Source organism: Octodon degus, unplaced genomic scaffold (assembly GCF_000260255.1).
Source record: "Octodon degus isolate 3935 unplaced genomic scaffold, OctDeg1.0 scaffold00077, whole genome shotgun sequence".
NCBI classification, from domain to species: domain Eukaryota; kingdom Metazoa; phylum Chordata; class Mammalia; order Rodentia; family Octodontidae; genus Octodon; species Octodon degus.
In genome coordinates, this window is record NW_004524653.1 from 5,031,865 (window position 1) to 5,059,311 (window position 27,447).

Below are 27,447 nucleotides of genomic sequence, written 5' to 3' on the forward strand. Positions count from 1 at the left end.
CATCCATCCATCCATCCATCCATCCATCCATCCATCCATCCAACCACCTACTAATCCATCCATCCATCCATCCATCCATCCATCCATCCATCCATCCAACCCTCTACCCACCCACCCATCCCTAGCCCTAAGCTAACACTAGGTGACTGAATTATTTTAGGCTCTCCACTGCTAAACTCTGAAGACTAAACTCTCAGGAGCTTTGCCTTGCCTTCCCGTGTAGTCCTAGCACACAGCACAGGTTCTTGGAAACAACAGAAATTAAGAAATATCTGAAGAATGAGTGAAAGGACGACCCCCAAGTACATATTCTTTCTTTGGGAAATTTATGTTCCACTAATTCCTTTGACTGAGCCACTCATCTCTTTCCTCCTGGAGTCTCCGAGCCCCTTGTCTTTTCCACTAGGAGCGATTCCTGTGCCCTGACTTCAGCACAGTAAACTTCTGGATCAGGCCATCAGCTCTGAAGCCCGCCGCCTCTGTGTTTCTCACATAGAAAATTAAAACATCTCCATCCACAAATTGTTTTTCTGAGTGCAGGATGTGTCACAGCAGTTGTCTGTATGATGACGACAACTATAAAAGCCCCGCCCCTTGTGTTCATTACTATTTTTTCTTTTAAATGAGAGGGTTCTTGCACTGCCATAACTTCAGTTCTACCTTGTGTCGGGGGTCTTGGGGTGGTGGTGGATGCCCCTGCTTATGTTTCCAGTTCCTTCTTTCCTCAGCAGGATAGCAACAGTGAAAAGATATTAGCTAGAAACAGTGAAATGAAGGCCTAAGTATTCAGGATGCAACGCAAATAAGTGCTTGTATCTATTTTCATTGTCAGAGTTGAGTGGTTTACTGGAAAGTCATACCAAAGCACAAAACTTCTCTTGTGGAGTGGATACTCGGAAGACCACGGTCTAAAATGAAAATCAGTTCACGGCTTAAAAAAAAAAAAAGAAAAAGAAAAATGAAACCCAAAAACCCTCACAAAGTGCATTGTTACACATTGAAAACATCTCGGTGTTCTTTAAATGTTCTGCTAAGAGTCGTGACAGGTCAGTCCCCAGGAAATGCAAGAATAGGTTATATTTTAATCAGCACACATAAAACACTGTCTCGAATGTTATGTCGCCCAGGGGAATGCAGTGAGTAGGGAAAATGTACAAACTCCAGGTCAGTCTCCCCATTACATCACTGTGAAAAAAAATAAATTTATGAGGTTAAATTATATGGATGTTATATATTGGAACTGTTATCCCATTCCCCAGTGAGACTGCTGGCTAAGACAGCTACGTTCTCTGAGAGAAATTTTTAAGTCCTTCTGTTGTGGTTGTTTTAATGGTAACTTTCACCAAAAAAAAAAAAAAAATGAAGACTTATTTTTTGAAGATATGACATTACTAAAAAACAGAACAAAGTCTAACATAAAGAAAAATCCAAATTTCAAAGGAGAGGGCACCTAAAATAGTTACGTACATTCTTCTTCTCTGTAGATGATAATGTAGAAGTTATTCTGTGGAACTTGCCCATGATTTATTTGATCTATTCCTCATCTAAGTGATTGGAAACACAGATGTTGATGCTACAGCTCTGCTTCCAGTAAATAATTCCTCAAAGGACTCACATTTGTTTAACCTTAGTCACAAGATGATAAAACTTATTAAACATTTATGGAAGCTGTGACACAATTCTGTTGGTTTATGTGCTTGGCAAGTTCGGGAACGCCTTCCCCCAACTTTTCCACCTTCTTTTTACCCCTGTGAAAGAAAAGCATCTTTGGGGACATTCCTGTTCCTTGATTACAAAAAGAATCTTTCCCTGCCTTCTTTATTTCTCCATTTGCAGCTTGCTGCAGTTTGACAGTAAGCAGAAGGGTTGCCATGTTGGTCTTAAAGCCTAATAATTAAACCAATGGGACAACAGGCAGGGTGCTCCTGCGGGATCCACAGAGGACGGAGCGAAACCCCGCTGGGAAACTGCTTTCTTAGCGTCCCTTGCCTGTCCCTGAGATAAGCAAACATTCTGGGGCACACTGTGCATGCGCTCATTTATCCATTCAACAAGATTTACTGAGAACTTGCTTTGTTTAGCCCTCTGGGCATAAGCAACATGGGGGGCTGAATATCCCAAAGACTCCAGGAGCCCTGGATCAGTGTGCCTGTGTTCACTTACGTGTGCAACCCTGACCCAAGCTGTGCTCCAGGAATTGCAAAGGCAGTGGTCCCCAGGATTTTGTAGTTTTGGGGGGAAGGCAGACAATGATGGAGAGATTACAGCAGGCCAAGAGACTTGCTTTCCAGAACTATCTGTTTATTATACATGGGCTGGTACTGCTGATTTTCTTGAGCAGGGTACATCTTGTTAGCGGTGGTCATGTTTTCCTCTCACCCAGGGCTGTTGTGGGGGTTGGGGTGTCCCTCGAAGAGGCCCCCTGGCTGAATGTGTTGTGACTCTGGCTTCTTGCTAATAAAGGAAGTCCTAGACAGCTTTGCAACCACTTCTTTACCAGCTTAGCCTTGGCAGGGACATGTGCATCACCCTAGTCACTACAAACACAAAACTCCTCTATAAGTAAAGCCTCACGCATAGTAAGGCTCCTCCCAGGACACAAAACTCACACTCACAACACACGGAATGCAACTGTATAGGAAACATGCATCACATATGGGTCAAACACAATTACAACTCACACCCACAATAGAACAGACCCACAGCACACAAACAATTCAAAATATACATATAACTTACACAACTCATACACACAGGGATGATGGGTGCCCAATGCATACACACACACACACACACACACACACACATACACACACACCCCTCAATTCTTAGGACCATGTTGGTTTCAGTTATGAAAAGCATCTAGAACAATAAGGAGCTTCTCACTCTCTGACCCAGTCTTAGTTCGTTTCTACCCCCAGAAACTAGAACTGTGCATCACTTCATGTTTTCTAAATCATATCAAAGTAAACTTTAGCCACATAAAATATTAAATCACAGGACTAACTATTGCTAATGGCGCACCTGTAACACAAACAAAATCTGGCCCATCTCTACATGCTTGGTGCCTGAGGAGCTCAGCCTCCCAGAGGCAGGAGGCGTTCAGCCCTCCGGACAGAACTTCTGAGAACAAACACAGTTTCTTTCGTGTTATTCATTCTTCTCCTTCTCCTTGTGCCTGTTCCTGCTGCCCCTGACTGTGGCTACTAGCAACTTCTCATTGTACTCTGGAGTCCAGCCCTGCAGATGGCTGAGTTACGGCCCTGCTTAGGGTTAGTGCTGTGCTGCGTTCAATGAGCACTTTCCTTACTTTAAGCAGGCGGGTAACAGGTGTCCACCTGGTGCGATCATCCGGCTGCATTCTCGGCTAGAGAGGCACGGGCATCTCCAAGAGGCCCAAAACATCTCAGAGAATGTTGCTTTTTCAGCCGACTCCCTAACCAAATGGAGTCATAGTGTCACAACTCTTTTTCTCTACACAAATTACTTACGTGACAATTATGCGAATTTCTAAGGATATTCAGTGCAGGACTGTGCATGTTCACAGACATAAACTTATTAACTGATAAATTAATAAAAATATATTCTTTTGATGAAATAGTATAAAACATATAAACGATAATTAGTTATATATACTTTTTTTTTTGAACCAGGGATTGAACTCAGGCCCTTGCACTTGCCAGGGAAGTGCTTATTCCACTGAGCCATCTCCCTGGCCTCGTTATATCTATTTTTAAACTTACCACCTCTTTCTTTTACTCTACCTACCTACCTACCTGCTTACCTATTTGTATAGAAACACAAACACAGAGTTTCAAAAAGTTTTCAGAGTACACTGTAACATTATTTAAGCAGTTCCATGTTCTTAATAGAGCCTGTCTCTGTGGAAAGGAAGGAAGTAAATGCTTGCTAGTTAGGTAGTAATATTTCTCTAAGTAGTTAGTATCAATCTTTTTTTTTTCTTCTTTTAAGTATTTGGTATAGGTTCTCATTAGGCAGATCAGACCCGTGTTCAGCCTCCCAAGCACTGGGATTACAGGCGTGTGCCACCATGCCTGGACTCGGTTGCTGGCTCAACATGCCTAGGGGCGGAGTCGGCATTGCATGTGGTGCTGGGGATTGAACTCTGTTCCCTGCAAGTATCAACCTCTTGTTCTTTCTTTCTTTCTTTTCTTTCTTTCTTTCTTTCTTTCTTTCTTTCTTTCTTTCTTTTTTTTTTTTTTTTTTTAGACAGGGTCTCACTGTGCAGCTCAGGCTGGCCTTGGCTTTACTATGTAGCCCAGGCTGGCCTCTAACTCATTGAGACACTCTTGCTTCAGCCTCCCAAGTGCTGCAACTGCAGTTGTGCACCTCCATGCCTCACTGAGTATCAACTTTTTAAAACCTTCATGACATCATGCAGAAGTGGAGACTCTTCTATGTCTGTTTTACAGGGCTGTGGCAAAGAGGTTTCAATTTGGACTTAGCTTCATTAAATATCTAATTTCTGTATATAAGAAACCAACTGAAGAAAGGTCCTCTTATATTTACCAGCTCTTTCTCTCTTCTATTGCCTCTGATAGACTATTTCCCCCGATTAACAAATATTAATGTCAAAATAAAATAAAAATGATAAAATAAGATGATAATTTCATTTGATTTCTCACTGGAATAACCGCAGGTCACATGGCTAGAACAGCAAGCTTGTTTTATTGCAAAGGTTTGTTCTAAATGTCACCCATAAAAACTAAACAATAAAATGTAAAACAACTTGCTACTAATAATAACTAAAAACAATTACTGATTTTTTTCAGCAAAGATCCTATCATGGTTTCAACTGTAAACAATATTCTCCCTCTGAGTTATGACCCCAAGATTGTCTTTTCTTTCTCTCTGTTATTCAAAATAGTCAGTGAAGTGTCACCTATAATTAAATGCACACAAATACGAGATATTGTTAGCAAGCCTGACCGTAAATATTGTGAGGGACTCTAACAGGGGAAATGTACAAAAGTAGCTTTTCATTTGCTAAAATAAATAGCAAGGGCAGCGTCACTGTATGTGTTCCATAGTTTTTGATGGCCAGGAAAAGGCATGGAGCCTACAAGAGATTTATGAGGAACAGCTGAGCAGCATCTGACTTGAGGACATGTCTCAGATGCTGCAAGGCGGCTTGAGCACGACCCTCACAGAGGCATCCCAGATGGACCCACCGAGGGCTTCGGGGCTCCTCTCCCCCCTTTTGTTTAATAAAACAGGAACAGATTTACAAAGATGTCATTGCAAACAGTATAGGAGATTTAAGGTTTCGGGGTTTTGTCATCATTGTTATCACTGTAGACTTTAATTTTAAAGATGGTGTTTGGAGATTTTGACAAGCAAGATGATCTTTTCTCTTTTATTTATTTTCCCTTTCACGCACTTGACTTCCTCAAGCCAGGGAGAATCACCGAATGCAGGCTCATGCCCTTGGCTTGCGTGCATCTAGCAAGATCATGAGTGCTTATTTATGTGACTGTTTGCAGTTAAGCGTCTGACACTGTACGAAGCAAGGGAGCCCAGTGTCTGAGGACCCGCACTCTGACATGCACCCAGCTCCCACATCCTGTCTGCAGGCTTGTGTGGTCTTAGTCTAGCTACTTGGAATTCCCCAAACTCCATTTCCATGTCTGTTCATTGCCCTAATATGAACTGCATCCAGCCCGTGGACTAATGTCTCAGAGAGACGGAACACAAACTACCTGCACACAGTTCGTGTTCAGGAAAATGCTGAACAGTGGTGAGGCCTCGTCCTTTCGGTTTGGCTGTTCTAGGACTCAAGGATCATAGCCAATCCTGACAACTGACTGGTGTGTTCTTCGTTATTATAACGTATGACACCGACTATGGGTCTTAGTAAGGACTTGAAGCCTATGTTATGCGAGAGGAATAAGAAATGCAAAGAGGGACCAAGAGAAGGAAAACAGGAATTATTGAAGAAAGCACACAGAAACATGCCGAAGGCCACGAAAAGTGGACGAGGTCCCAAGAATACAGCAACACAGCCAATGGTTTTTTGTGTTTTTTTTTTCCTTCTCATTCTGTGATGTTTCCAGAATTTAATAAAGTTTAAGGAGCAAAGAGCCAGATCTGGAAGGCTCCACTTGTTCCTTCCTACTGTCACTGACTGGGTCCCCAAGCTGCCGGCAACTCCCGAGCAGCCAGCACCCCCTTTACACATTTGCTGGATTTCTCACCTTCTATTCTGGGCTCTGGTGTTTGATGCTGTGACCAGGTAGACAGAATACATGGGTGGATGCATTTCCCTGTTGAAGGGCGGTAGGGAAAATGGTCCCTTGCCATTTCTGAAAACATACATGACAGAGAGAGAGAGAGAGAGAGAGAGAGAGAGAGAGAGAGAGAGAGAACTTATATTTTCATTGTTGCTAAAAGCCAAAATAAAATTCTCAGATAATTCTCAAAATAAAAGTCTCAAGTAATTTTTAAGATGTACATGGGGAGCATTAAAGGGAGAAAGATGAGGAGGAGGGTGGGAGAGGAAAGAGAGTGAGAGAAGGGGAAAAGAGAATGACTGTAATTTCCTCCCTCTCTCTGGTAATTCTGAGCCACAGGGAACGCTTTCCACGCCTGGTCTCAAGGGTCTCGCCTCACCCCACGCAGTCAGCATCTCTCGACTCCAGCTTGGGAGCACGTAAATTCACACCATCACAAGCTCTCTGCGTGATAAGTATTCCGGCTCAAGATTGAGAACCACTGCTCTATTCTAGAGGCCAAACCAAGAGATCAATCCCAGGCCCTACACATTCTCAACATTTCCTGGGAATATAAAAAAGTTTCTAGAGTTTTCCTCTTGTATTCCAGGAGGGGAGGTTCCTTCTGGTTTCCAAAACATTTTGAAGTGCCAATGAAAGCCTTCTCTTCCCTGGGCCTGTGGGGCCTGGGTGTGCCTCGGCAGCGCTTGCTCACATCGGGTCCCACTGAACCCCGATCACACCCAGGCTGGCACCCTTGTGCCCTCCACCTCACTCTACCTTCTCACATGCTGTGCGGTGGGGCCCCTCCCCTTATTGATTTCTTTGTGTGTTTCTTTAAATACCTTTCTGCTTTGCTGACTTACCTAATTTTATGTCCAAACAAAAAAATTACGTCTCTATATTCATAGGCAATGAATAAACCAGTATCCTCTGCCACCGGATGCTGGATACCGGGCCATGAAGATCTGAGACCAGCTGACCTGTTCACATTGTCCCTGGCACCATCCCTTGCTCAAGCCTCTGAGTTGGAGGTCCCTTCTTTCTGATGCGTTCGGGTGACGGAGATGCTGAAGACCTCAGCCTTTCTTCTTGGTCCCCCAGACAGGTCACAGTGATACTGAAAAGCCGATGTGATTTTACCATACAAAACTATGTTTTTCAAACCCTCACCAGTCGGATGACAGTGGTACGAACCACTTTGGGTTCAAAAATGTTCAAGGACAGATAGACTTTTCTCCTCACTAACGCAGGAAAAAAAAAAAAAAAACCATACCCTGGCGGGCACAGGCCTACTCAGGAGCTGTTGGGATTTTCCATAGTGAGAGATGACAGTTTGAACGAGTGGTCTGTAACCCTTGTCCCGAGAAACACAGCCCCATCCTCTTGGGTTTCTCCTTTCCAGCTCCAGTAACCATGTCAGCACCACTCCCTGTTACAGCATTCATTAAATACTACCTGTGCTCCAAGCGGAATGGCTATGTAAACAAAGTCATAGGACATCCACGCTTCAGGGTTGCAGCGCCTGAATGTCTTCGTTGATCTCAATCATTTAACATTCATTTATTGAGCACATACTGCATACAAGCAAGGCCGAGAGCTTGCTGGTGTTAACACGCCCCCCACAACTCACGGAGGGAGTTGTTATTATCCCAATTCTACCAATAAGGAAATCAAGGCATGGATTAGACAATTAGCTTGTTAATATAATGACTCAAATTTATCGACCACTTTCCATCTATAGGACACTGGGCTGAGTGTATTATCTGATTTATCTCAATTAATCTTCATAAAAACCCTGCGAGAAGAGTCCTTTCATTAGGTCCGTCCTGCTAATGAGGCACCAAAGGTGAAGGCGCCTAAGGTCACCGAGGACGTGGTCCATTGGCTGGAATGGAGCCCGGTCGGCTGACCCCAGGGCCACCTGTGCCCGGCTCGGAGGAGGGCGGCCTCCTGCCAGCTGTCATTTCAACCACAGAGAGGGCCCACTTTTCCTTGATTTCATTTGGCACCCCTATCAGACGGGTTCTGCCTGGAGAGATGCAGAAGGCCCTTGAGGGGCCAACTTGCTCCCGACCTCGGTGCCCAGCGCACAGCGTGGCAGCTGCCACAATCCCGATCTGGTGACTGGATGGGCGCAGGCCTCTGCCGACTGTCGGACCGAGCAGCACACTTGGGTCACGCCCTGGCCCTGCCTTTACTGCTCTGGGCTTCTTGCCTGCAAATAGCACGGCCTGATTCCCCACGCTGAGCCTAAGTGTCAGGCAGGAGGGCACCTGGTCAGCTGGATTCGAGGCTCTAGTCCCTGCACCCTGTGCAGGACCGGGGGCTCCGCTGCTCTTCATCAGATCTGCGACCACCAGCCTAAGGCAGGCAAGCACTCACTCCCGGGTGCTCCGTCAGACCCCCCGGCCTCTGCACCCAAACCTCCACCTCCACCTCCACCTTAACGGGTACACGCTTCTCTCTCAAGCACTTTTCCCAAGGTGATAAATGAAAGCTAAGAAGAAGGCGTTACCAGGAAACGAGGTCAACCCCTCAGTTTAACCCCTAAGCCCTTGCCGGCCAGGAGCGCCTGGGGGCGGGGCTTGAAGGCACACGTGGACGGGCCCGAAAGGCACGTGTGGGCGGGCCAGGCAGGTGCCCGAAGCTCAGTGGAGCAGTGGCTGTCCCCCAGGGTTAGAATAAAGGCTGCAGAAGCCCAAGTCCTTTGCTCCATCGGAGCCCATTTACAGAGTGAACAACGGCATCACGAAGAGCAAAGTATAAGTTTGTGACCGAAAGCAGCTTTTTGTCATTAACATTCTCTAACCTGGCACATCGTCAAGCACCCACGTGATCCTATTTGGTACGCAGATCTGCCAAAAATTCTAGATGTGTGAAAGAGATCCTGACACTTGAAAGTCATGATTTTGTGTACAGAGCCATGCACTAATGCAAGTACGTATTTATTCATTTACAGGCTCCTTTATTTATCCATTCTTCCGGCAATGTTTATTTAGTGCCTAATAGGTACGAAAGACTAATTTCTATAACTAGATTTGGCCCAAAATTCCTACAGAAGAGAAGCACAAAAGGATTGCTTACAGAGATTTTACGGAAACCCTGGGACTTCGCCAAAGATTGACCTGCACCAGATTATCTCACTGTCCAAGTCAGCTGTGAGGGTAGAGAGATTCTTATGCCCATTACACAGATGAAGACACTGAGGGGAGCAAGGTGAGGGACTCGTTGCCAAGCAACACAGAGGGCTGTGTGGGCGTGGAGCGGCCTTGCCTGCACGGGCTGTGCTTGGCACGTGTCTGCCTTCCTACAGCCTCACCCATGTCACACAGCCCAGCGCCAGCCAGTCTCTCTGGGAAGGCCCGACATGTGTGTTCCCTTCAGAGGTCACCTCTGCCTGCTGAGCATTCCATTCCCAGTCACTTGGAGGCTGGGTGGGCGAATGAACCCTCCTGAGGTGACCTCCTCCATATTCTTCAGCCCTGCCCGTGCATTTTGGCCTCCGGCCTTCGCACTCCTCACCTCCGGCGCTGGGACTCCTTCCCCTGCTCTGTGCTGGGCCAGTGTCTCGCTCTTGTGCAGGTTCCCTCAAATCTCCTCTTGAGAATTCCATCCCTGACCGCTCTGTCCCAAATAGCATTCCTCCCATCCCTCTCTACCTCAGTAATTCTCATTTATTTTTATCAAATGCAATTAGCACCATTCCACATCACCATGTCTTTCTTTGTGCATGAGCTCTTTATTATTATTCACAAGAATATTAGCTGCCAGGGGGGCAGAGACTCCTTCCTTTTCTGTTTTTCCTACTGCCATATCCTTAGCACTGAGAACAATGCCTGGGCCCAGTGCACATAGTAGGTGTGCAGTCGATATTTACAGGATAAATGCAAGTGTGAGGACATCTGAGGGAAGGGCCCTCTGCTCGTGTGACAGTAGTTGGCCTGAAGGTTCTGCCTGTGTGTCTCTAAATGCAGCGTCCTCACAGTGCTCTAGAGAGTCCCTGCCATGCAGATACCACAGTCAATACAGGAGAAGACTCAAAGGAGCTGAGGGTCTTTCTGTGGCAGCTCACTCTGGCCACTGTAGAGAAACTGTCACAGTAGATTAATAGCAGGGGCCTTGGCAGGAGGGAGACCTGAATTTCAGCCCCACGTTGGCCATTGCAGGACCTTATGTGACTCATGCCACAGGTTACCCAGCTCCTCCCGGGAGAAATGGGGATTGTGCTGGTCTCTCCTGCATGGAGCTCTTCTAAAGAACGAGATTTGGCTCAAGCACCCCTCCCAACCCAGCTTGCCCAACTCTCTCTCTCAATACTTTGCTTTTATAAAACATTTGTCATCAAGGAGGCCATTTTTTTTTCTCCCTGAAAATTATCTCTTCTGTTATAAATGACCTTATATGTTCTCTAGCTTTCCTTTGGTGAATAGCCCCTCAGATAAACCCCAGTCATCCAAAGCTTCCAGATCATAAAGCAGGACCTGGCACATAGTAGGAACTCAAAAAATAACTGCTGGTTGAACGAGTAAGGATCGACCCAGAAAACACTTGGGATAGTGTCTCGACAATCATAAGCACTTCCGGGAGGGTGGAAGAGATCATGACAGTTTTGTTGCTAGTGATATAATTACTGTTTCTTGGAAAAGAATATTTTTGACTGCAAGGCTTCAGATAGAGGCTGCCTCAGAACTAAATGTTACCTTTGGCTATTGTGTTTCCAGTTGTAAATATCAAAACGCTCCATTATTATTTCTTTCAATTCCTTGCACCCCTGCATCCATGATAATCAGTGGGTTGCTCATGTCCCTCCGGGTACAAATTCTCATGGTCTGGCTATTTAGAGCAAACACACATTGCGCCTACACATCCAGGTGGCATGCAACAATTTTCCAGCCCCACCCTCATAAAGGCTTTCCACGAACATAAGGTCTATGATTGCTTCCATTTTTCAGATTGAAAAGTCGGCATAAGGATATGAACAGTGTACTCAAACTGACCCAGCTGACCCAGAGATGTGAGCATGGATGGGCCTGACTCTAAAACACTCCTTCTTCCGCTCTGAGTCAGGTTTCTTGCTCAGAGCAGTGTGGAGTGAAGCAGCAGCCCAAACCAAGTCACTCCCTCTTATTCCACAGCTCCATCCACAATCTAAAATCTAATCCCAAGGGAGAAAACAAGGAGCCACGCTAAGCAGTGTACCCAACTTTCTAATAAAAGAAAACAGCCGAAGGCAGTTCTGCTATCAAACACACTCGGTGCTTTTCATTTTGATGCTTCTGTACCAAATGGCACCGAACACGTGGAAAACATTTAACCCTCTTCTATGGCATCCTCTCATCCAGCAGCCCCTGGGGTATCAGAGAGAGGCTCCTAAGCACATAGAAAACTCCAACACCCGATAAACAGAAGGATTTAAAGTAAGGCCCGTGCAGGGCAGATAGAAATATTATATGCTGCTGTTCTTGCTGGCATCGGTTCTTTCCTCTGTAGGCAACCTTGGCCTCTCTGTCTCATATCTGGATCTTCTCTGACACCAGAAACACCTCGTGGGTTTCTCAAGGTGCAGTACAGTGCTATGACTGTTGCTTGCAAATTCATTAGCAGCAGAGTAGATACTGCCAACTTGGTTTTTTTTCTCCTCATGCCCTTTGTAACTATTTTCATTAAAAACAGCAACTGCGTTCTGCCTGTCTTAATATCCAAACTATATAATTTCCATAGATGGAGCCTCAAGAGGAAAGCTCAGGGCTGGTTTCAGAAAATTTGTCCAGTCCTAAAAGCACTTAAATAATTAAACTCGGGGATCTTAATTTTTGTACAGTTAAAGCCGTCCTTCCCAGCACCTAGATGGTGACACACAGCTCTTCCTTGAGCATCAATGGACACTATAGCTTTTCAGTTGAGTCAGTCTTCAGAGAGAAAGAAGCAAAGAGCTAAAAATCTCCTTTAAAAATCTTCCCTGCTTCACTGCTTGTCGCCTGCCAAGAGAAGATGTGTAGTTAAAATGAAATGCTATTGTCCTCTCATCTTGGTGAGGTGAAGTTTGCAATCTTGAACCCTGAGCTCGCTCCCTGTCCAGCCTCCTTCCTGGATTCCTACTGCCCAGCATGCTCACATTTGCTTAGAAAAAGTTATGTAAAAAAAAAATAAGACAAGGCTGTGTCTGATAGCACCCTCCGTTTTGGGGAGCCAAAGAGAGCTTAGCAGACCCTGTTTTAGGTTGGGGCACTAGGTACTTTAGGGATACTGAGAGTGTTTCTAAAATGAGACAGGTGGAAAGAGAACTCACATTTAGACGAGCCAAATTCAAGACAAATGCTTTCAAAAATGATCCAGGTTTCTTTTTTTTCTTCCTATGTAATTTCTCTAAGCTCATTGTCTCTAAAACTTTCTCATTGTGCCTTTCCCTGTTGTGAAGCATAGCTAAATAATACCGATATATTAATAACAGGATTATCTAACTGTGCCTCTTGGATTTTAATTTCTAAAATTCCAAATAATCTCAGGCATTGGTTTTGGCATTGGTGGTACTGAGGATCCCCGGGGGATATCTTTGTGATAGGGAGGGAATGTGCAAGATTGAGAGAAGGAAGAAACAACTGGAAATTCCAAATGGTCATTTTAATGACTTTCAAATATCCCCCAAACATTTAATCATTTCATCGATGGAGTTTGCACAGGGAACCAATGCATCAGCAATTCCCACTTGCATCTCAACATTCTTTTCTGTGTGTCCGTGTATGTATGTAATAACATCTTCAGAAAAAGACCTGAGTCTTTTCTGCCTTTCTTGCAATGAATCCTCAGACAAAATGAGCAGCAGGAACACAGCCACATGTTGGAGACACTCCCCTTGCGCGCACGAGTTAGAGCCAGAACTGGGTGTTGGCAGAGATGCTTTTCCCTAAGTCTGCAGTTCGTAGCAGTGGACAGTTGGACTCTGAAGTCTCTAGTTTTTATTATTGTTTCCAAGGCCTGGTGTTCCTTAAAATCTGTTTTAAATGCTACTCTTATATGTTTGAAAAAAAGTTCCTAAAACAGACTGAAAGGTCAGAAATGTGGGTGCGTTTGTGTATGTGTGTGTGTGTGTGTGTGTGTGTGTGTGTGTAGGGAGAGAGAGAGAGAGAGAGAGAGAGAGAGAGAGAGAGAGAGATACACAGAGAGAGACAGAGACAGAGAGACAGAAAGCGAGAGAGACAGAGACACAGAGAGAGAGAGAGAGCTAAGTCCAGTACAAATAATGTTATATTTCAGAAATTCATGAATATACAGTACTTTTCTTTCTTTCTTGCAATATTCCAATAATCAAAAAAGCACCCTACATAGGGTGATTTCTTACATTCACAGGATAACTAAGGGCCTCTATAATCGAAGAACTACTTGCCAATGGCCACAAGAATTTCTAACTTTAAATGGAACCTGTGAAGCTTAAACATTTTTTAAAAGCACAGTATAAACTGTTACAGATTACTGAAAATAGACATAAAATTCTTCTCTAGCCTGAGCAGAGTACATGAAGGTAGGATCCGAGCTCTCCTTGATTACAGACTACAGTAAAAGACATTCAGTATTTATCACAACATTAGAAAATTAAAATAAATTTCTTACAAAGAAATAATATAACAGTCTTCTCAACTTGCAAAGCAATAAAATTATTTGTGTGCCGAGCTTCCTTTAATTCCACTGTGATTTTTTTCTAAAAGTCGTTCAATTTGATTGTAATTAAATATGTAATGAAAAAGCACTGCTTCAGGGAAGCGATGCCAGACATTCTCTGTTAGTTTAATGTATTTCCAACTACTTCGCATCAAATGAAAATGATACTCTGTGTATGCCTGGCCTTAATATAGAATGTGTTAGGCAGGTCTGTGTTTTTTCAAAGGGACCTGGGTGGACGCAGGCATTGCGTTTGCAATGGAGCCTGAGTCCTCCCAAACCAGGACCCTGCTACAGAAAGTGCCTGGTGCAAATACGCTGGAGAGCGAGCCTCCTTTGGGGCATTTAACTCAGCAGCTAATTGCAGAGGTGTCACACACAGGAACACACGGCCTAGATCTTACCCTGCGCTGATTTTCCTAAGCTCGGGGACAGTGATGAGCAGAGGTACATTGTTGCTTTGGCCTTAAATACTGCCAAGCTCAGGCCCCTTTATAACTGCTCAGTCAAGAGCAAGATTCCCAAGTCACTGGGAAGAGAAGTAGACCCACCCAGGGATTAGCCAGTCTGGGAGAGCCCCTCAAGTGCGGGAGAGCTCAACTGGGATAAAATGAAAGCATAAGCCTCTGTTGGAGGATGTGGCAAAAGTCAAGATGCTTCTGGGCCGCGGCATGAGGGAGTAAGCTTGGCAGAACCGCGCAGCTCCCTGCAGATGCCTAGGAGGTGTTTGCTGGTGTGAGGATTTTCCAGGGGCAGCAATAGGAATCGAGGTCACTGGGCGAGAAAAGAAAACATAAAATGGTAGGGAAAATGCCCTGGAGAATTCTGAGGGGTGTTTCTCCCTTTCCTAGAAGCAGCCTCCGCTGTCCAGTTCCCCAGGCCTCAGAGCCCTCACTGTGGAGAAGTTTCCCAGAGTCCCTCTTGCTTACCTTACCTGGTTTCTGCTAGAGCTCCCCGTCACTTGCAATCTGCTGATTAGGGTTAATGCATTATGTCCTGATATGGCAGATTGAAAATGAAATCAATAAATGCCTAAAACAAATGGGCTTTTGAGATGTCCCATCCAATCTGGGTATTTAAGGGTGAGGCGAGAGGCAGAAGAAACTCAGAAAGGATAGGGGGAGAGAAAGGACCGCCTACGCAACCTAGATTTGTGGACAGAGTAAGTTCTAGGTGCCTGTTCTTCCCATTTTCAGGATCAGTGCCTGTGGAACTGGGGATCGAACCCTGGTCCCTGTACTTGCCACAGCAGGTGCTCAGTCTGCCGAGCTATCTTGCAGGCCCTGAACTTGTCTTCCTGAAGTATGTTTAGAAACAGTGAGGGAGTGAGGGAGTGTGGACAGCAGGACGGCGCCATTGGTCCCTGTTCTCTTAGCGCTTTTTCTCACTTGCCAATACATTAAAGGTAAACTTCCACTTTGAGCAGCTAGGCCCGCCCCTGTCCCGCTCTTGGGGTTTCTAGACCCTCATCCATTAATCCAGAGTCCTCCTTGCGGCGGCGAGGTGCAGCAGGACGTCTTCTAGGTCATTTCCGCCCTGTCGCAGTGTTCAGTATTGTCCCTGCTGACTATGTTTCCCATGTAAATAAACCTGTGCTATTAAGGTGCAAATTACAACTTTTAAGTAATGATTGCTAATCGTCTAATGTTTACTGCCACACAAGGACATTCGTGCAAACAAAATCTGCATTATTCATCTCATATTAAATAAACAAAACAAATTGAGAGAGCTGTTCCTTCCAAGAGGCTCTCCACAGATCGGGAGCATCAGAAAGCTTGGAAAGTCAGCAAGAAGGAAGCGTCTCATTGCTCTGGGGAGCCGAGGCCAAATCGGAGGGTTTATGGACAGCTTAGATGGCCACGTATCCAGGATCCCCAAAAGATTTTCTGTTATCTTGTGCCTGGCTGGCATGCATAGAAATACAATAGTTGAGGGTGGTGAAATGAAAGATGGACTACATATGCTTGTGGACAGTGCCTGAGGTACAGACTGATGGGAAGAGAAGGACTAGATTATGTCTGCAGTTGAAAAAACAAATTAAACACTCTGCATCCTACAATGTGCAGACAAATCAATGCACCGCTCTGTCTCACCCTACCTTCCTGCCATCGTCCTTAAATGAATCGGGGGGTGTGTGCTGGTTCATAATCCTGCAGTATTTTCAGGTGAGAGTGGAAGCATTTTAATGGCAAATGAAAAATATATCAAGGAAGCAAGCCAAGCACATGCCCAAGTGCAAACCCCTGGGGTACTGTAAGCTGCTTTCTAAACTTTTTTTCTTCCTCTTGCTTTAAGTAATAGTCTGGTGGAACAGCAGAGAGTCAGGAAGCCAGGGAGAAGAGCGTTTCGGAGGGAAATGTTCCGACCCCGCTGTTTCCTGGCACCCCTTCCTCCTGCAGGGGGAGGAATGTAATAGATCAAGACTAAAATTCCCCACCACTTGCAATCTCATCCTGTTGGTCCTATTCAGAAAGCCACTTCATTACAAAGTTTTGTAACTGAGTCCTTGAAACAGGGAACTTGAAACAAAAAAATGCAAAGGAATCTAATAGCCTCGGACCAGTTCCTGGGAGCGAGAGCTGCAGGAGGCCTCTGATTCACAGGCAAGCTTCTTCTATCTTCCATTATTCATTAATCAAACCAGAAATCAAGCTTTCAACATCAGTCCGTTGAAGTAATTACTTACAGTTGTGCCTTGCATTTAATTTTAAGCAGTGATAAAAGTTAGGATGGCCATAATCTCAGAATCCCCCGCTTCCCCTTTCCCGGATGTTAGCTGGCTGCAGCATGCTGAAGTGGCTAACTTTGCCTCTGAGGAACCACCTCTGGTGAAGCAGAGCAGGGTGCTGATGACCCCAGATGAGGGGAAAATACTGTAGGAAAAACTGTCTGCTTCATTAATAAGAGAGCAAATGAATATCCTTAGAATGGCTTCACTATCTACAAATGCATTAGTCCATTTTGGCTTGAAAGAGATTTCCACTTCTTCCAGTAAACATAAATCATGAAAACAAACAGACACTATGTATACAATAGGCCAGAAAACTGAAACTACAGTTACAAGTTTCTAACACACACACACACACACACACACACACACACACACACACACTACAATAAACAGATGAGCCAACACCCATAGATACCAGCTTAATGAAAGGATCTAATTTAAATAATGTGTTATATTCTATACACCTGGATCCTCATTGGTCCCAGGATGATTATAATCAAAGTAGTTCAGTTCTGAGTGAAGCACTTTTTGTAATGAGCTCACGAAAGGAGACATGTCCAGTCATTCTGGTAATTTAAATTACTGCCTAGTTGTTGATGGCCTTTACCGGAACAACAAGGAGAAAAAAATAATAATTTTCAGGGCAGTATCACTTCTTGCTGGATGGCAGCCCAGGGTTCTCTTTAGGGACAACAATGAGGATGTTATCTCAAATAAGCTAGCTACACTTAAACTCATGCTGCCAGGGATAGAAGAGGCAGGCTTACTCTTCCTGGGTCTGGAGGGTCACTGCGCATTCTCAGCACTGTCAGACTGTAAAGTTGTCTAAGTTTCAAAAGAGAAAAAATAAAGGAGGTATTGTTTTCAAAGAGGTAGCTAGAGTTAAAAAAAGGAAATACTCCACTGCTTCAGGGAGTTACAAATACATAGGTGGTAAAACTATTTTAAATATGTTGAAGGAAACAATTTCAGAATATACCAGTCTAAGCTTTATAAATGGCATTTCCTTATGCAACCTTAACCAACCTACAAATGGTTACAGAAGCAATTTCCTGCTCAGAAGTGAAGCTAACGTAGATATTTCAAAGGACAGGGACTGCCACGCGGGCTGGGATCGGGTCACGCCGGCAGATGAGTATGGTGGTCCAGCCCACGGAGATGCAAACACTAATTTTCCCCAGGTTTGTGACTAAATTTGAATTTCTCCTAAGGGTAACACAGCAAAGTTTACAGAAGTATGCCACCAAACTTCTCTCTGTGTTTCCCAGTTGGAAGAGAATAAAATGCAGTGGCGGGAGTGCGGAAGTCCAGCCTGAACTCTTGCTGCCTGAACTGAGAAAGCAAAGCCCGAGAGAGGAAAAGAGCAGAAAGACAACAGAACTCCAACTTTTTTTTTTTTTTTCTAGAGCTCTGATTCAACTAAAAGGACACAAAGAAATAAAAACGCCCACATGAAAAGCCAAACAAGATAATAATTGTGCATGTCTGGCTCCGAATATAGAGGGCAAGGCTTGCGTCACTGGCACTCGAGTTACCATGGTGAGTGATTTATTGATATATATCAAGAATGAATAGATCAAAGGCAGGGAGATGACAGGTGATCAATCAAATGTCAAATCAAAACTAGCAATCAAGTGGAAAGCTGATTTTTGCAGTGGGTGGGTCTGGCAGGAAAAAAAATGAACTTTCCTGTTACACTTCTGAGAAACAAAACCCCAGCATACTAGTAAAAAAGCAGTTGAGCAACCCAATAGGAAAAAAAAGAAGAAGAAGAAGAAGAAGAAATCCCTTGGAAGAGCTATTATAGGGATCCATTAACCTGTCCCTGTTTTGGTGGGGGTCAGGTGGTAAGTTAGAGCTCAGGTGGGATAGGTCCTACCACACACATCAATTTGCACATGAAGTTTGTAACTCTAGGTAAAGAAAAATCCATAAGTACTTAAATTTCTAAAGGAGCATCTTTCTTTCTTTCTTTCTTTCTTTCTTTCTTTCTTTCTTTCTTTCCTTCCTTCCTTCCTTCCTTCCTTCCTTCCTTCCTTCCTTCCTTCCTTCCTTCCTTCCTTCCTTCCTTCCTTCCTCTTTCCTTCTAAAGAGAAGACAGAAGATTGAATAGATGCCTAAGCATGAGTCCTTTTAGAAACATTCAAAGGTTGGTTCATCCCCTTCCTGGGGTGCTTTCTCTACGTTGCCATCAAAGCTAAACTCCCATTGCTGGCCCCAAAGCCCGCCGGCAGCCCTACAGCCCAGCAGCCCTGCAGCCCCGTTTCAGTGCCCCAAGCCCCGGGGAGGGGAGACTGTGTCCCTGGAGGCCAGGAGCTGCTGGCACTGACCACGCGGAGGGCCAAGCCGGTGGAGGGGCTGTCTCCCTATCCCGCACCCCAAATCCTCAGTAGGACTCTGGCTCCAGAGGCAAGAAGAGACCAGGAGAAAAGTTAGGGGTGGGGTAGAGGGTGGAGGAAAAAAAGTTTAAGGAGGGAAGGCTTGGTGGGTAGCTCCCCCCCACCCAGCCAGAGCCTGGAAACCAGAGGATGTGGGAGAGCTGGCAGGGCGAGAGGGGATGGAGTTATTAGAGGGGTGCCTGGAGCGAAGTCTCCCGAAAGCTGAAGGGGGTGGCGTCCCGGGGCACCCCGGGGCAAGAGGGCGTGCGAGGAGCTCGCGCAGGGCGCAGGGCGCAGGGCGCCGCCGGGCAGCCCGGACGAGCGAGCGAGGAGCGAGCGAGCGAGCGGGCGAGCCGCGTCTCTTACCTGCTGCCCGCCTGGGTGCCTGCTGCTTCCTTCTGGGCATCGCTCTACTTTCGCTCCAGTCTGACTTCTGGCGCCCCAGCCCCGAGCCGCGCGCGGGGCCCGCTGTCTCTCTCGCCTCTCCGGGTCTCCTCCGTGTCTCGCCCGGCGGCTCCCAGGACGTCACTCGGCCTCTGTCCCCCCGGCGATCCCCCCTGCGACTCGGCCACCGCGGGCCCGAGACCCCCGCTCCGGGCGGGCGGCAGACGCGGTGGCTGGTGCCGGCGGCGGGCTCGCGGCGGAGGTTGGTTCTGCCTTGTTTGTTTGTTTGTTTTGGGTTTTTTTTTTCCTCTCTCTGTTTTTGTTTTTGCTTTTGGATGTATATATATATTTGGTTTTGCTTTTTTTTTGTGGTGACTGGTGAGACACTTGATTTCTTTATTAAACATCCAAGACCGGGTTCAGATGGGAAGGACGACCGGCGCACACGCGCCACACGCACACGCGCGCGGAAAGATTAAGGAAGAAAAAAGCAATCCCGGGAAGGTAGTGGGCTTCTTCTTTTTCTTCCTCTTCCTCCTTCGGCTCTTTCCCTCCTCCTCCTCCAGCGCCTCCTCCACCTCCTCGCTGCCGCCTCCTCCTCCTCCTCCTCCTCCTCCTCCTCCTCCTCGGCTCGATGGCGGATCCGCGCGCGGAGCGATCACGGCCACTCGCGGTGGGTTTGTGGCTGCTGTCAGATCTCCGTCCGTGAGTGATATGCGAGAGGACAGGAGCGGGTTTGGGAAAGACAGAAAATCTGGAATCCACTCACTCACTCACTCACTCACTCACTCACACGCAGACACACACGCAGACACACACGCACGCACTCTCTCGCCTCCTCTCCCACACTCACACCCCCCACATGCGCGCACACACACACTCACACACACACTCACACACACTCACTCACACACACACTCACACACACACACACACACACACTCACACTCGCTCTCACACACACAAGGCAGGGCGAGGCGATGCCAGCAAACATCGATCCCGCTGAACAAACTGAACATTAACAAACTCCTCCTCCTCCTCCTCTCCCCGCGACCTGATGACAGGGAGAAATTTACTCCCCAGCCGCAGAGCGGCAGGCAGAGCGAGTCTATTAAAGGGACAGTGTCCCGCCGGGCACAGGGACTGGGGCAGAGCGCCCAGGCCTGCTGAGCCCGGGAGAGGCTTGCCCTGCTGATGGGGACTGTGCCCATCTGGCCCGGGACACCCCTCCGGAGGAGGATGGGGGCGGGGAGGAGGCCAGAGGGGAGCTGGGAAGGGGTGGGAAGCCAGCCACGAGAGGCTGCGGTTAAACTTGGATGATAAAGCCAACATGGGGAAGGGTGCCACCTGGGTTTGCTTGGGGCAAGGGAGGGAGGAGGGGACCTTATCCAGGGGCATCTCCCATACTTCCAGGCTTACATGCATCCCCCAAAATGTCCTGCTCACCTGCCCCCCTTTAACTTTCCTTCTCCTCTTCTGCCCACTGTCTTGATGAGCCAAGGTTAGGGTCGCCTTCTACAGAGGGCGCTCCCATAGACTAATGGGTATAGTGTTTTTGTTTTCTTTAAACAGTTTATTGAGCACCTACTCTGTACCTGTTCAGGAGACACAACAGCTAGAAAAAGGTAAAGTTCTGGCCCTTCGGTATGCATATTCTAATGGGGACAGCAGACAGATGCCCCTCATGTCTTGTCTTGGCTTAAATGCCACCCTCTCCGGAAGGCCCACCCAATTTTTCGTTTCCTATGCACCCCATCCCATTTCTCCATTTTATTTCTTCCCACTGGGCTTAGTGTGGCACGTGTTGTATGGAGTTGTCTATTTGGTGAGTTGTCTGAGTTCCCCTCTAGAGTAAAAGCTGGGCTGGGAGGAAGGGTTTTTACCTTTTTGGTTCTATAATTACCTCCCATGATGACAAAGCTAAAGACTCATAGCCAGGCTGCCCCAAACATTTGTACAATGCATGAGAACTCGGTGCCTGCACGTATGTCCTAGTTTCAGAGTGATTAAGCTCCACAGAGATGGGAAAGCCAGGCGGGGCTAGGACTGGAGGAAGATACCCACCCCACAGACCAAAGCCGGCCTCCATCCCTGAGGGATACTACAGGCCCAGTACCTTTCCAGGTGTTGGGGACCCATCTGAGAATGGGTAGAACCTGGGCCCTTCCCTTATGGAGCTCTGCTTCCAGTGGGAGCGACAAAGACTAAGAAGCAAGGGACAGAGGCAAAGAGGAGGCGCACTTTGGGCCACGGTGAACCTGGACTCGGAGGGCAGAAGGGTTGGGGTCAGGTGAGATTTCTTGTGGAAACTTGAGTCAAAACTGACTTCTAGGGCTGGGGAGATAGCTCAGTAGAATAAGTGCCTGCTTGGCAAGTGCAGGGTCCTGAGTTCAATCCCTGGTACTGGGAAAAAAACCAAACCAAACCAAACCAAACCAAAAAACCCCAAACAAACAAAGAAACTGACTTGTAAATGTGGAGAAGGGGTTAGGCCGAAAAACAACTCTGCTGCAGATTCCCTGACCTTACAAAGACAGGCACCTTAGAAGCATCTGCTTTCTGCACTAACCACCACACTTCCCCAGCCCCTCTTAAGATGCACATGGCTGGCTGGTCCTTACCTTGGAACAAGGGCCTCTAACCTCAGCACTGTGAACATTCCTGGCCAGATACCTCTTACCTCATTGTTGGAAAGGGCAGTCCTATATGAAGGAGGAGGTGTCACAGCCCTACCTCCTAGATGTAACACCTGTCCACCGGAAGTTGCGGCAATAAACATTATCACCACACATTGCTCAGTGTCCTCTAGCAAAATTGCCCTTGACTAAGTGCCAATGTCTTAGACTTTCTATATCAGAAATTCTAAGGAATAGACCAGAAATCTGCATTTTGAACAAGCAACCCCAAGCCCCGTAAGTAACTCTCTTATTTTCGCAGTCTGAGGCAGTCAGCAAAAAAGACCTTGCTTCTCAGGGCATCAGACAAACCCAGTCCTGCTAGCTACAACACTAAGGTGGGCTTAGATGTTCTTATAGTTTAGAGCCTCGATGGGTGATGTCGTTGTTGTGAGTGCCAGAATGTACTTTCACTCATCCTTCGCCTTATTCTTCCATTCGAGTCCCCATGGAAACTGAGACCTTCCTGGTGTGGCCTGGGACACCTCCTAGGCATATCTCACCCACCTGAAACCTTTGCCCTCCCTCCTGGGCAATGACCAGGAATGACTCCGTCCACAGTTATCTTTTGTAACAGTTCTGGGCTGTAGAAAACTCAACTTTCTCCATTCTCCTTGTCAGCTGCCATGTGTCATTGTCACCATTTACAAAGTGCTGTTTAATCACTTTTCACATCACCATGTGCTTCCCACCTCAGAGGTATAGTACAGGTTGGAAGTCACCCATCCTCAAATGGTCTCCGCCCACAATTAACACCACCTAATCCCAGCCTAGTCCTTTAACAACAGAGGCAGTGAAAATCCCATTTCACCGCTGACAATGTCAGCTAAAGATTATACATTCTGATTACCCAGTAAATCTTTACGGAGCACTGTGCTAGGGACTGTAGCCCATTATGCAAAACCTCAGTCTTGCAGATAAGAAACCACAAAGTTGTAGGGTCCAGGGCATAGATGTAAGGCTGGAACAGAAGGCAGATGGGGGCCTCAGGGAGCTCCGCATGAATTTGCGTGTTCTCTAGAAGCGCCAAGCCCACAGAGCTGATGTTTGCCTTATACTTAGGCCAATCCTTGACCAACACCCACTGTGCGGCTCATGTGCAGCAGGCATTGCTCCGAGCATGGGCCATGCTGCAAGGCACAAGTCAGGGTCCCGTCCTCCAACTGTTTCTATCATGATGACATCCAAATGCTGGGGACAAAGGAAGTGGCAATTTGGCAGCTAGATGTAGTCTTGGGGAGAAGAACGGAGAAAAATAGTACTTGCTTCTGAGCTGCAGAATTTCTCGCAGTTTCTCTCGAATGTTCTCAGAATTTTGCCTCCACTCCCTCCTGGCCCTTCTAGCTGGTGATATGATGAGTGTGTCCTGGTCACTCTTCAATGGCTATCTTTTGGCTGGCTACCTACATGTCCTTGAGCCCACACTTCTGGAATGTTCTTGTAGTAATTTGTATTTTTCCTGATTGCTACTAAAGAAGAACAATTAGTTTATTTATCAACAATGATGATTACAGCTTGTCTTAGTTACTTTTCTCTCACTGCTGGGACAAAATATCAGACGCCCGAAATTAAGGGAGGAAAGATTTATTTAGCTCCCAGTTTGTGGAGGTTTCAGGCCATACTCAGCTGGCTCCAAGGCAGAGTGGTACATGGCAGGGGACCGCAGTTCATGGTGGTGGAAGACAGCAAAATAGCAAGAGCAAAATGGAGGAGTAGCAGCAACAACAGAAACAGAGAGCAAGTCTGTCTCCCTTATGTGGCATTTGGGGCATCTGCCAAAAATCCCACCACTGGATCATGAGTTAATCACAAACTCAAGAAGTCTGCCCCATAACTGCATGGGGCTTCCAGGGGGCACAAACCATAATAGGGCTACACTGGTGGGATGCATCACAGAGGCCGATACTCAGAGGCTTTTGGGTGGTGTAGATATGATAGTAAATGCCTCTGAGTCACGCAGTGAGAAAGTTACTCCCTTTCAATTACCTTTTCACTTGAGAAACGCTCCATTTACGGTTGGGCATCCTTTCTATACATAACACCTGCCAACTTGTATTCTTAATGGAGAGCTCAAAGATCTCAGACTCAGACGCTCGGGGTGGAGCAGGTGTGTCTAGCTGAACTCTCATGAAGTAGTTGTTTGCATTGAGTTCACTTTGGGGCTACCTTCTATTCTAGTGCAAAACACTTTGCTCTGTTTGTGGCAGCAATCTGAAGTTTAAACACATTTCTTTGAACCTCAAAAAATAAATATATTGAGGGGCCAAGAAAGAGGCTGATACTCAGACGCACCTGGGGTGCAGGTGGGCATGGAACTGTGAGCAGAACGTGAGAAACTGCTACATTCATGACTAGAATTGGCCAGAAGTACTGTGCTCTACCGCAGGCACCAGCTCCTTGGGAAGCTTCTCCCAAGAACCGACCCCTTACAGCAATGCTATATCACAGTCTTAAGCGACTTAGGTTCTGGGGATCCTACCCTCGAATCCTGGGCTGTGTACGGGCATGAAGTGATTGGCATGACTCAACCACATGTCCTGGAAGAGCTGTTCCCACACCAGCAGAGGAGCAGAATCTCCTGGGGAAGGTTATTATTATTGTTCTCCTTTGTAAGTTAAAGAAACCCAAGCCTCACCCCAGACTTACTGAATTAAATCCCAGGGTGGGGCCAGAAAACCTGAAAATTCTATGGTTGCCAGGTGGTGCTGACGAGACACCAGGAGTGAAAGCCTTCCCTACACAAAAGTTGGGTTTTCATAGAGACATCTGAGAGTTGACTTTCAGAGAGTCAAGTCTGGGGAGTTTTACTGCACACAAGGAACACAAGCAAATCCAATTGCGGGTTTCCTTAGAAGGGCCAGCTGAAAGGGCTTCTTGGGTCCCCACATGCTGGTGAATCTCCCATTTACTACACTAATCATTTCAGTTGCTGTACTGTTGCTCTCTCACCCCTGGACTCCAAGCTAACGTGTTGGAAGCAGATATTTGCTGAGCTTCTACTGTAGGCAGGGCTCTTCCAGGATAGCAGGCTGCCCTGGAGCTTCTGCAGCAGCAGGCTTCCTCAACCACTTCCGGTCCTGCCTCTGCGATGAGGTTTGTACCCCAAGATTCTTCTTCTCAATCTGTCTCTAAGCTCAAAAGTCCCCTCTGGTGCCCGCCCTATCTCTCTGTGAGCATCTTTTCTGTGTACTTTCCTGTTTATTATTTATCTCCTCTAATTGAATGCTAAGCTTGATTCATCTTTGTATTCCCAAGCTCAGTGGGCTATTAGAGTTCAAGAAAAAGCTGTGCGCTCACTGAATACCAAGGCAGGCATATTTGCAAGGATGTACGTTCAGAGCACCTCAGGCCCACATACCCTGTTAGATACAGGTCTACTGCTCTGTTGCCTATTCTCCATTTTTCTGAGTGATGCTGTCACCAACTTCTCTGCCTTTTTACCACTTCTGCTAGTCTACTGTTTCCTTCACATTCTCGTAAATACCACCTCTTCCGGGAAGGCCCCCCCCCCGACCCCGGTTGATCGCATGGGATTCACCCTTCTCTAAATCATATTCTTTTACATACAGCACAGAGACTCAAGGTGGAGCATGACCCCACATGTGGAAGGGTGCTAGCAAGGAGAACCCATTGATGCTTGGGTGTCGGGAAAGTGGGCCGAGGTGGCTTCTGAGGGGCTGGGATTGTTCCTGCTCAGGGTTCTGGTCACCTCCGTGCATTCAGTCTGAAAGTTAATTCATTGCACAATTCCTATTTGTGCACTTTAGCACATGTGCACAACACCTCAAGAAGAAAAGGTGGCATGTTCAAACTTTGCTGCATATTCTAATCAACCGAGTGGCTCGCAAAGTCTCCAGGGCTGCATCCCGCACCAGAGGCATTACATCAGGCTGTGGAGGTGGGATCCAGCCATCAGGATTTTTTAAAGCTCCTGAGGGATTTTGTGTGTGGCTATGTTTGAAAGCCAGGGTACGTTACAATTTTGCCTTCAGGATATAATTCATTGCCTTTCTCTGAGGCCACTGAAGTCGTTTGAGATGTCTGTCCTCATGGTATTCTGTGCAAGCTTCCGGGTCGCAATCTCCGTGATGTCCCATAGTGTGACACCTAGTGTGGCCTTGCGCTGTCAGGGAGCGGGCAAGGGCGATCCCAGTACTGGAAGAATGTCAGAAAACAAATCCAGAGGGCTGATGGGATGGTGGGTGAGGGGTGGCGGAACGCAGCCCACTGGAGAGTTAGGGACAGAAAAAGGATCTCCGAGAAGGCGGTATGCAAACAGATCTAGAAGCTGCCAACCAGGAAGCAGGGCCGGAAATTGGAAGGGATAGCCCGACCTCTGCGGAAGGAGACAGCGAGTGGCTGCAGCTCAGGCTCAGGAGCGCAAGCAGAGAGGAAAGCGGACTCGGTGCGAGGCGAAGCGCTGGCTGGATTCGACCAGAGCAGCTCTATCCTCACATCGAGGTTGAATGTTATCCTTTCAGCTGTTGACAAGGGGTCATTCATTCATATATTTCCTGAAATCGCCTCAGCCATTAGAGAGAGTTTACTCTCCAACCCAGGAAAAACTATGTCTTAGTCTATTGAGTGGAAATGTGTTTTCTAAAAGCAGCCAAGGTTGACGACAATAAGGTTTTGTCGATGCTTGAGGCATTGGCCAGCTTGCTTCTAGGAATAAATCCTCTGCAAGTTATCAGGGTCTCGTTGGACAAACGATTGTGATCGGGCTAGGTGTAGGATTTTGCAACCGCAATTAAGTACTATGTATATTTTAAACAGGAGGACTGCTGAGTGCGCAGGTTGAGGACAGGGAGCTGTGAGATCTAACATGCATCACATTTCTCCCTGGAAGTTGGCCGCTTATGGCTGGTGACAGTGTTTTGCTGCTGCTGAAGATTCCAGACCGAGTCTCCAGCCCAGTAATCTATTGCTCAACTTCATTAACAGCAGGAAGACATTAAGTGAAAGTAAGGACCGGGACAGCCTGGGCACCCTTCAAGTCCTGGGTGCTGGTATATTTTATGCCACCTCGACTGTGCATCAAGCTCTACTCCCTGGACTCATTAGAACCATGTACCCAAAGGTGCCCCTCAACTCTTAGAAGCAAATAGAGAATGATATGATTCACTCTGAGAACACCTTTCTGTCTTATCCAGAGCATGTCTTATCTATTATGATTAGGCATTAAGCATCCTATTGTCCTGAAAATTTCATGAGATTCTCCCACTGCTTGCTGGGATTATGTCAAAGTGACGGGGTCTGAATGCTGTTTGCGCCCAACAATACAGCTTGTCTTTTCTCCTTAACCGTTGTGGGACTGTCCAAGAAAACCGAGGAGCCGCAGGCTTAAACGGCTGGAGAGGCTGGGCACGCGCCAAGCCTTCTTTCTAGCT

At 46.7% G+C, this 27,447-nt stretch overlaps 1 protein-coding gene across 1 annotated transcript in view; it reads right to left on the minus strand.

The window, feature by feature from the left end:
* The window catches only part of Tshz2 (teashirt zinc finger homeobox 2), a 272,987-nt gene extending 252,689 nt beyond the window's left edge, over nt 1-20,298 (minus strand). Inside the window, exon 1 of the mRNA XM_023720779.1 lies at nt 19,365-20,298. Within this exon, the coding sequence (XP_023576547.1) occupies nt 19,365-19,404 (40 nt within the window). The 5' untranslated portion in view covers nt 19,405-20,298. The remainder of the gene's footprint in view (nt 1-19,364) is intronic.
* Nucleotides 20,299-27,447: the final 7,149 nt, after the last annotated feature.